Raw genomic sequence first — 11,062 nt, 5'->3', positions numbered from 1 at the left:
TACCGCCTATGACCCAAATTGCATTATGTTGACGAGTGGTTTTTGGGAGTTTTGTCATGAAGTCCATAGTTATCAATTCCCATTTCCAAATAGGGAGTTCGGGTTGTTGAAGCAATCCCGAGGGCTTTTGATGTTCGGCTTTGACTTTCAAACACGTCATACATTTTGCAACATGCAAAGCGATGTCACTTTTCATTCTGTTCCACCAGTAATTGGCTTTAGATTTTGGTACATCTTGTCACTACTGGGGTGCATCATGTATTTGGACTTGTGAGATTCGCTCATGATCTTTTCTCGCAAGTCTCCAACGATTGGTACCCAAATCGTGTTTCCCAGTCTAAGTGTACCATAGCTACCCTTGACTAGCGAGCCAATGGTGCCGTTACGTTTTTCGTCGGAGATCTTGTTTTCATTGATCACTTGAAGTTGCGCCAATTTGATTTGCTCGACTAGATCTACTTGGAGTTCTAGTCGTAGAGCTCGAACTCTTTTTGACTTTTCATGTTCTTTACGACTCAAGGCATCAGCCACAATGTTGGCTTTACCTTCGTGATAGACAATTTCACAGTCGTAGTCATTTAGAGTTTTCATCCAGCGTCTTTGACGCATGTTGAGTTCTTTTTCCTCGAATATGTGTTTTAGACTTTTATGATCCGTATACACGACAAACTTGACTCCATAGAGATAGTGCCTCCATATATTTAAGGCAAAGATTATGGGGGTTGTGTAGTTATTTTCGTGTACCTTGAGTTGACGAGAAGCATAAGAGATTACGTTCTTTCGTTGCATTAGTACGCATCCCAAACCGGAATGAGACGCGTCACCAAAGACAACAAAGTCCTCGGTACCTTATAGCAAGGCAAGTATAGGTGCTTGGGTGAGTTTTTGTTTGAGTATATCGAACGCCTCTTGTTGTTTGGTTCCCTAGTCATACTTAATATTTTTACGAGTCAACGAAGTTAGGGGAAAAACGTTTCAAGAGAAATTTTCTATGAACCTACGATAGTAGCCGGCCAAACCTAAGAAACTTCGGATCTCAGTTGGCGACTTTGGAATCTCCCACTTAGAGATAGCTTCAATATTTGCGGGATCGACTTGAATTCCGTTCACATTTATGATGTGACCAAGAAATTGCACTTCGTGAAGCCAAAATTCGCATTTTGAGAACTTGGTGTACAATTTCTCGTTTCTAAGTAATTCAAGTAAGATTCGGAGACGTGAGACATGATCCTCCTTTGACTTAGAATAAATAAGTATGTCGTCGATGAATACGATAACAAATTTATCCAAGTAAGGTTTACAAATACGATTCATAATGTCCATGAACGCGGCTGGGGCATTAGTGAGACCAAACGGCATAACCGTGAACTCATAATGTCCATACCTTGTTCGGAATGCGGTTTTTGGAATGTCTTCAGATTGGACTTTGAGTTGGAGATAACCAGAACGCAGATCGATTTTAGAGAAATAACTTGCACCTTGGAGTTGGTCAAAAAGATCGTCCATTTGAGGTAAAGGATATCGATTCTTATTTGTGACTTTGTTTAAGGCTCGGTAGTCGATACCCATGCGCATTGATCCATCTTTCTTCTTGACGAAAAGAATTGGTGCTCCCTGTGGTGATAAACTTGGACGGAAGAAACCATTATCGAGTAGCTCGTCAAGTTGTTTCTTTAACTCTTTCATCTCGGTTGGTGCTATTCGATATGGAGCTTTGGCAATTGGTGGGGTTTCGGGCATAAGATCTTTCCTAAATTCGAATTCTCGATCGGGAGGAATGCCAGGAAGTTCATCGGGAAAGATATCGGAAAAGTCGGAGACAATATGTACGTCCTTTATCTCCTTTGGTTTGGATTCTTCGGTGACCTAGTCCATGAATGCTAAGCATCCTTGGTTTAAACATTTGTTAGCCCTTGTCATGGAGATTATGCTAACCTGTCCAGCATCTTTGTCCCCTTCAATTCGAATGGTTCGTTTATCATGGGCTCGAAGTTCAACGGTATTGCTATTGCAAATTAAACGGGCATGATTGTTGGATAGCCAATCAATACCAAATTAAACGGGTAATAATTGAATAGGAAGAACATAACCAGCTAATAAGATTTTTCCGTTCTCTAGAGCTTTGGAGATTTTAACGATTTCGCCACTAGCGGTCTCGACGCTTAGGGTTTTATTTAGTTTTGTTAAAGGTTCGTTTAATAGACTACAAAAGCTATAATCTATAAAACTTAAACTGGCACCCGAATCAAACAAAACTCTAGCATATGTGTCATTGACTAGGAACGTGCCGGTGATGGTTTCCGGCATGTCGGCCGCTTTCTTCGTGTCGAGAACAAAGACTCTTGTGTTTCCTTTCTTCGTTTCATTTCTTTGGCCACTTACACCCGCACCACCAGCAGCGGGTTTGTTCTTAGGGCACTCGAAGCTTAAGTGTCCCATTTCCTTGCAATTGTAGCAAGTCATCGTCTTTTTACAGCAATCGGCCGTTGCGTGGTCGGGTCTGTGACACGAGTCGCAGACAGTTGTAGTTGAAGACAGAGCAAAGTGGCATTTACCCTTGTGGTATTTCTTGCAGAACTTGCATTGGGTATAGTTGATATTAAATCCATATTTTTGTTGATCTATACTCTTTCCCTTGAATTGGGCACTTCCGGTCTTCTTGTGGTTGTTTGACGACACCACTTTCTTGTCTTCTTCTTTGTTGCGAATAAGACCATTTATCAACTAACCAGTCAATTCCATTGCAGAGTCAGCGGTTTGTATAAGGTGAGACCTTACCATATCGCGGATTTCCCGCAGAAATCCCCATATGTAACGAGTGACTTTGCTAGACTCAGGGGCTACCAGCTGGGGTACAAGTCGGCATTATTCATGAAACTTGGTGCTATACTCTCAAATATTGTTTCCTACAATTTATGACTAAGGAATTTGGTTTGAATTTGACCAGTCTCGTGCATCAGACAGAACTTAGCCAGCACCATCCCTTTAAACTCCTCCCACATCATGTTGTACAATACTTTTCGTCTGTAGCTCATGATCAGCATATTCCACAACTTCAGCGCTTCGCCTTTAAACATTTGCGCAGTATATTTGATTTTCTCCTGCTCAGAACACTTGCTAATTATTACGATCGAATCCATCTCTTCTAGCCACCTTAGCGTGGCATTGGCGCCTTTATCGCCACAGAATTCTTTCGGTCCAAAGTTTTTGAAGTTCTTAAATGAGCAGCTTTCTATTTTAAGTTTTTTGAATTTATGTTTTATGCCGCCATCAACGTTAGATTCATGAACGCTTTCCTCGATATGCAATGGATTAGGATGGGGTTTGGAACTTAATAGATCTTCGGGAGTGTTCGGTGGAATGGGTTTGTTTGGTTTCACTTTTTCTAACGGATTCAGCTCTTACAACTTTTGCTATCATTTCTTGTATTTGTGCCATATACTTTTCAGGTATTTGTTCTTGTTCTTTATCTTTTAGGGCATGATTTTCTGCTTCTTTTCGAGAAGCTTCCGCGTTACTTTGATTTGACATACTGAAATTTAAATTACAATATTTTCTTAATCACACATTTCATTTATTCATTTATTAAACACACACACACACACACATATATACATCATTACTTGATGTATATATTTTAACACATATTAAACATTACAACACTCATTACAACATCAACAACATCACTTAACCCTATTCTTAGTCCTTCATGAACTTTTTCACCATCTTGGTCATCTTGTTGCATTTACGAAAGAAGCTTATCTCATATCTTCTTCTTCTTAGCTCCATCAATAGCTACCTTCTTTCTTAGATCATCGGTCTTGTGCAAGGACCTATCAAGATGCTCTTCTTGAAATTGCGGGATCTCATTTGGATATCCATACCGGGGTGACGGATCACAGTATCCCATCGTAACTATGTCATAGTGGTTCTTGGGAACGTCAGGCGGATAGTTGTAGAAAGCTTCAGCTGCTGCATTTTGCTCACGAATATCGTTTGCTTGCTCTTCGATTGACGGAATCATGCCTTGGTATGATGGGAAGATTGGTGGTGACTTGTTCTTAAGTTCTTGAAGATATTGTGTGTAAGGGTCTACGGATCCATAGCTTGGGATCTTGTGGAAGAATGGTTGTAGACATCCTTGATTTGGTGGACAGACGCAACTTGTTGGTTCCTCCATTGGAGTTGTTACCGCATCAGTGATTTCTTCATCATGTTCTTCCTTCGAGTCTTCCTCTTCTTCCGGATATTCCTCCTCTTCGGGGTCTTCTTCCTCCATTAACTTTGCAGTCTCATACACTATAGGATGTAGACGATAACTCTCGCACTACAGCATAACCTTCATCTTCGGCTTTTGGGATGGTCCATTGTAAGAATTGGGGTGAGAGTCAACTGAGTTGAAAGCAGAAGTTGCAGTATGCCATCTTCTTTAGTCGGAATGGCATTGCATCCAATCAAATGAATCAAACTCAGTTCCTCCTTGATTTTCTTATTGGAGAGAAATGCATATGACGGACGAGGATTGGGTGGTTGATACGCCGGGATGCTGGACGAATGATACGCCGGGATGTCAGATGGGTGATACGTCGGTACGTCGGACGAATGATACGTCGGGATGTCGGACGGATGATACATCGGTATACTTGATGGATGATAAATTGAGTGTCTTGGGGGATCATTCCTTTGCATCGGTGGATCATTGGGTAAGTTGACTGAACATTGTTCGGTTCCAGGGAAGTACACTGGTGTGGTTCGTTTGATTGGGTGATCCTGATTGAAGAAATCTTGGTAGTCGTCCTCACTCATATTGTCTTTTGGTAGGGGTTCGGGATTTCCGGCTCTCATAAAACCTTCCATTATCCTCTTGAAAGACATCTAAAGGTGGTTTAAATTAAGGAGGGATAGAAAATGTTACCAACCTATCTTATCCCTATTTAAATAAAACAAGTAATAAAATTTTCATATTCACTTGGATCGAAGCTTAAGTATTATTAATTAATACCTAATTCGCTAAGATCGATGGCTCTGATACCAACCTGTCACATCCCCATCTTAGGGCTGGGCGTGCGACCAACAGTTGGTACCACATTTGTAAATAAATCAGAGTTAGCGGATTAAAGCAAAAAATATATTTGCGTGGATTAAAATATAATATAACAAAACAAGGGATTATAAAATACCCGTTTAGCGTTTACAAAGATTACTTGTTTATACAAAAATCACCATTCATATTTTAATATTAACAAAATGATCTGAGCCATCAGATCGCCTAGATGTCACTTCGTCCTTTCCAAGCGGCTAATCTTCTTTACCTGTAAAATGTTTAGAAAACACGTCAGCAACACATGATGGTGAATAAGCTGAGGCATAAAATATTTTCTTTACTTGATTACCCCTCGAGACATAACTTAGGTCCCACCCATCCTGGATTAGGAATAATCAAGTTTTAAAACAAAACACAATTATAAACTTAAGTTCTACACAAACCCCTCAGCAAACACCGTAGCGTTTGACATTACTTAGGTACCATCAAGATACACATGATCACCCTAACTCGGATGTAACTTAGGTCCGGCCCATCATGGCGGAGGCTCATGACTAGGTGTGGCGCGGTGTTCCCACCGACTTTGTACCACATACGTAAGGATCCAAATAAACGTACATGACAACCTGAGGGCTAGCGATTACCTTTGTTTATAATGTTTTAGAGATACGTAATCTCATGTAATCAATTTGTTTGACACGTTTAATACAAGTTTTATAAAGTTGGCCGTATTCACCTTTCTTTTGAAATGATCAACTTTAATACACTGACTGATTCTTCCTTGCTATCACGCACCTATAGTACGAGTATAACCTTTTATTAATATCAGATCTTTAATCCGGCTTAAGACCTCTAGTCTCTTTTGTATAATCTTTACCTCTTTTATATTTTTATGAACCTTTAGTTCAAATCATCTTTTCTTTATTTAAATCTTTAGTTTAAATTATACTTTCTTTCTTTTCTTCTACAAGTTTAAAACGTTTAGTTTAACTTGTTTTATTTTCTTAACACTACGTTTCTTCTTCTTTAAGAAACGTATACTTTAATCACTTACTTATTATTATCTAAGAATACTCAAATAATAATAATAATAATAACAACAACAACAACAAAGATATATATATATATATATATATATATATATATATATATATATATCACATAACTTTCTTTATATTTCTTTGCTTTATAATTTTCTTTAATTTATTATTTAATAATTTTAAATAATACTTAATAACAAAGATTATTATTATGGTCTCTTTAAACATTTCCTTTGTTATATTTCATTTTATTTATTCGAGGTATCGAGTATATTCTCGACTTAATGTTTTAAGCCTTTAATATTTTATTATAATTTTATTCGGGAATTATGCCTACATTGGATGGCTTATAAAACCCTAGATACTTGGACAACACTTCGACGCCTTTATTTCTCTCGAGCTTTCTTGATCAACACCTTCTTCGACACGTTTATCGAGGCACACCAATCTCCGTCTTTTGTTGGCACGTACTTTGAGGCGGCGTCAGGTCGTCTTTTAAGGGACATGTTCTTCAAGTTAATATCGCCATTGTGTAGCATGGATTTCGAGGTACGTCAGCTTTTTGGCACGGAAATCGAGGAGATTGGTGGCGCGGTATACGAGGTAGAGTGAGATGGGTCTTGCAAAAGATCCATCGCGCTACATCGCGTAGCGCGATGGATAACTGGATCTTTTTTTATTATTTTATCCGGTAGCAATACGCGATGGGCCTAGGGGAAGGCGGTCGCGTATTGCTACTAGGTTTGGTGACACAACATATATGCTTGCCACGTGATGACACGTGACAGACGTAGTGCCACGTGGCGGACGTTGTGCCACATGTGGACACGTGGTGGGGCACATGTCGCACTTGTCAGACCACGTCATCGCGATACGTGATGACGTCGAGATCTTTGGGCATCGCGTATCGCCCACCGCCCAAATCTTGGGTTCTGAGATAAGCCCTTCGCGATATGCGACGGGATTGCCTTCTGATCCATCGCGTATCGTGGCCGGACAGGAAAATAGATTTTTACATTTTGGTCCTTGGACTTTGAAACTTGGTGTTTTTGACCCGATATTTTCACGATGTTACAACCACTTAACTTGGTAATGAAATCATCAACCGTTTCGCCCTCCTTCATCTGCAAACTTTCAAGCTCCCGCTTCAACGTTGCAACCCGAGCCATTCTCACATGATCAACACCCAAATACCGGGTCTTCAATTCATCCCACACTTGCTTTGGGTCAGTGTAGTTCCCCATTTGCTGCACCATTTCTTTGGGTATAGCTTGCAACAAGAAAGCAAGTGCTTGTTTCGATTTCCTTTCATCCGGTTCAGCACCCAACGCCCTCGGTATGACAGTCTCCCATATGCCATTAGCATCCATAATGGCCTTAACCTTGACCGCCTACACTGGATAGTTTGTTGCAATTAAAACCAAAATATGGAACGACATCGAACCAGCCTCAGGTAATAGGGCCATTTTTTTTTCTTTTTGACAGCTTCAACTCCTTTCCCGATCAAACCCTTCCAAGAGCTCTATTCACCCGATCAAGAAAAACGAGCTACCGCTCTTACAGTTTTCTTTAACTTGCTAAACGAAATAAATCCAAAGGCACCTCCTTTAACGGATTCTCCACGTTCGTTTCTTACGCACCTCCGTCGGTTAGACTCTTATCACGAAAAAGGATGCTCAAGAGTTGAAGCTGCTTCCGTAATTATTCAACTTCTGATCACAGCCCCTTCAAAAGAACGAAGCTCTGATACCAAATGTTGGATATCAAGCCTTTAAAACTCACGAATAGAAATGAACATATAACTTGCAAAAGGTAAACTGAACAATTCTCAAATATATATATAAAGAGATGTTTGAAACATGTTGTAAAGAAAAGATTAAAAGAAAACACTACCACATACTTTATTGAATAAAGATGTGGCTATTTATAGCCGGTACAAAACAAAAGTGCAACAATTCTAACCAATGAAAATACTAGTACTCCTAGAGAACCGGTACACCTAATGACCCACTCCTCAATCCTCAACGTTCACCTCCATAAGATCTGGTCAAATGAGAATATACCGATTCTGACTTACAAACTATTAAATATGCCATAAAATAAAATCAACAATAACCTCAAACCCTAGAATACTTATTAATAAAACTAATAATAAAACCAATAGTCAAGATTAAAACCTAAACACGAGTTTCGTCGGATGGCAGAACCAAAAAGTCAACGACATGCCAAGAACCGTTGTACCGGCAGTTCTTGTGTGGCCATTTTGAGGATTTTTGGGAACAATGGCTAGAAATGGAAAACACATGGTCTCCATGGCTGTTTTGGGAATTTTCCCCCTTAACGTTATCTAGACATTATGGGCTATAATAATACACGAATGCTCGTCCATATGATACACCAATCCATCCTAACCCATAACCGCTCAAAATCCAAGAGAAAGCTTGTGTTTTGTGGTTTATTCATCCAAATGGTTAGTCTTTAGTGAAGGTTCTGTCCACAAGTCCTAAGGGTGTTGAGATAGCCATGCCAAGATTTAAATTAGTTGTGAACGGTTACTTTGTTTTGGTTTTGTTATTTTTTTAAACTGAAAACTAGTGATTATATCGAAACTTTGAAAATTAGTTATTTGCTTTTCTCTAGGCAAGGCTGTTATGATTTTGATGTTAGTTTGATGAATAACTAACGTGTTCAGCTACTATTGTTAAGTATTTGGGTCAAATACAATAGTATGCATTGGGTCAATGCTTGTAATTAAAAATATTAGCTTTGTGTATTCTGGTGTTTTATCAAATCTCAGTCTTGTGTTATCTTTTCATTTCATTAATCACAAATAAGTGAAACTTCATTCATCTGTTGTATCAAATATGAATGTGTTTGGATTACATAAAAAAAAAGTTACAACTTTGTAAACAGTGTTTTATCTGATAAATAAATAAATAAAATAATTTGAATCTCTAAATCACAAGCCTTAGAGCACATTAACTCTAGCTCTAGCATGGCCTTGAGACACCTGAAACTGCTCGGTGATTATGCCCAAATGTGCCATCAGAAGCCAAACATGAGTTAAAAACTCGCCTCCTTTGCGAAGCTGCTGCTCATGGTGAAACCCTCTGCAATGAGTAGCAGCATGAGCAAGAATCTCAATCCATACTTGACTCATTACCTTCCACATGCGTTCGGTTTTCATTTTTTTCAAAGTTAACGCGAGCCGACAACCATCAAAAAGCGCAGACTTGCATCGATCTCCCTTCACTTTACTAGGCAATACTTCAAGAGAATCAACTTCAAGCAGCTTGATACAGGCTTCAACCTTTTCTGTAATGGGTCCTTTTTCTTTGAAGAAACGCATCGCTTCAGCACAAGTGTCACGATAACGGATCATACCAATACCGATTGGCAGCATTACAGGGTAAGACACGAGAAGATACAACAGATAATCAGATATATGCTTACTTTCTATACGGTGGATATTTGCATCGACTTCATCTTCATGGCCAAGATCTGAGTAATAGCATAGAGAGGTAGCAATGTGCCATATAAGAATGCTCTGATCGAATTCGACTTCACTAATACTCCATAGAAGAGCATCGCAATCTTTCTCTCTTAGCGAAAAACTACCTTTATGCGTACATAACACTTTGGGATCAGAGTTGACAACCATCAGTTCACGAAACTGCGTATAAATTAAATCTTTTAGTTTGTCTGTAACTTTGCTATAAGTCTTGTAACGGTGCTGTGTGCGAATGTTATCTATCCCAATGAATTTCTGAATTTGAATAAAGATAGCGGGCTTCTCTTCAAGAGCGACACTTAGGAGGTTAAACTGTGCAATGGAACCAGACCATCTTCGCTTTGTCGGATTTTTCAAGAATGGGAATATGAGGACATTCCGAGTCAGGTTCCGTTGGCTTAACCAATGATCTGTCCTGTCAGAGCGAAGCAAGGTAATAACAGAAGCTATGTCCAATAAAACGGCTACACCAATTAATAGGCAAGTAATGACAATGTCAATGAAGTGGTAATTGCTCATATTACACTGAAAATAGAATCCCACTGGCACCAAAAGAAGGAAAAAGATACTAGTAAGACGAAGAATGAGCCCGTTAAACGTATGCACCACATAAGCCTTGGTGTAAAGCATATCAAACGCAAATCCAAGTTCAATCTCGACAACACGAAAAGCTTGACTTGAGTTGAGATGGCGAAAGTGGGATTGGCTGCCATCTCTATCCACAAAAGTGAGGATAAGATCCACGAAAAGACGCTTGAATGTTTGAAATAATTCATATGCTTCGGATATGACATTTCCTCCGTCAGGATATGCATGATCATTGGAGGGAATTGGGGACTCGTGGACCTCTTCAATGTTCGCAATGAAATCCTGAGACTTTTTCAAGTGGAGACCCTCCAGGAATTTGGGGTATTTGGGACCAGGGTCAGGAGGACCAAGCATTGAGTCACGGAGGTTCTCAGTGTTTGCTAACCGTAGAGCCAGAATACGTTCGACACATTTGATGAAACCGGCCAGGTAAACCAATATGCTTAGCTGAGGGAGATCTGAACACCCTGGCCAGGATAACAAAAGGATGTAAAGCGCAACTCCGGATTGAAAGGCGATCTCCACAAAGTGTCTTAACGAAAGCTTGTTATCTTCCAATGCAAAGGCAGTAATTGCATCCGGACCACCAAGGTGAAGGAGGAGAAAGGGTGCCCAAAAGGACATGATCTCACTTGTGTCTAGTTTGTGAAGTTGTGAAAGGGAATGAGAGGTGTAGGTGTTGCATACGTCTAAGGCTGTTCGGGTAATAACACCAAGAGCTGCTGATGCCACGGCGTACGCCAATAAGTATGCAAACCATAGAGCCATTCTGACTCGTGTTCTTGGGTTGTATTTCCTAACGTTGCCTAGTAGAAATAAGGTGATTTGTGAAGCAATGCTGATTATAATCAGCCCACGTAGGGCCCACTCGTTCCACAT

At 39.7% G+C, this 11,062-nt stretch overlaps 1 protein-coding gene across 1 annotated transcript; it reads right to left on the bottom strand.

Moving 5' to 3' along the window:
* Window positions 1-9,052: 9,052 nt before the first annotated feature.
* Window positions 9,053-11,062, bottom strand: LOC143532881 (uncharacterized). The gene has a single exon (XM_077027801.1). It carries the CDS (start codon window positions 11,060-11,062, stop codon window positions 9,053-9,055), a length of 2,010 nt encoding a protein of 669 aa, XP_076883916.1.

This window comes from Bidens hawaiensis, unplaced genomic scaffold (genome assembly GCF_021521415.1).
Source record: "Bidens hawaiensis isolate Kalapana, Puna unplaced genomic scaffold, B.hawaiensis_p1.1 tig00009567_1, whole genome shotgun sequence".
Taxonomy (NCBI): Eukaryota; Viridiplantae; Streptophyta; class Magnoliopsida; order Asterales; family Asteraceae; genus Bidens; species Bidens hawaiensis.
This window is presented reverse-complemented; position numbering and strand designations above follow the sequence as displayed.

What these genes read in the sequence shown, in the direction of transcription:
- LOC143532881 (XM_077027801.1), bottom strand. Translation starts at nt 11,062, where the DNA reads ATGTGGAACGAGTGGGCCCTACGTGGGCTGATTATAATCAGCATTGCT.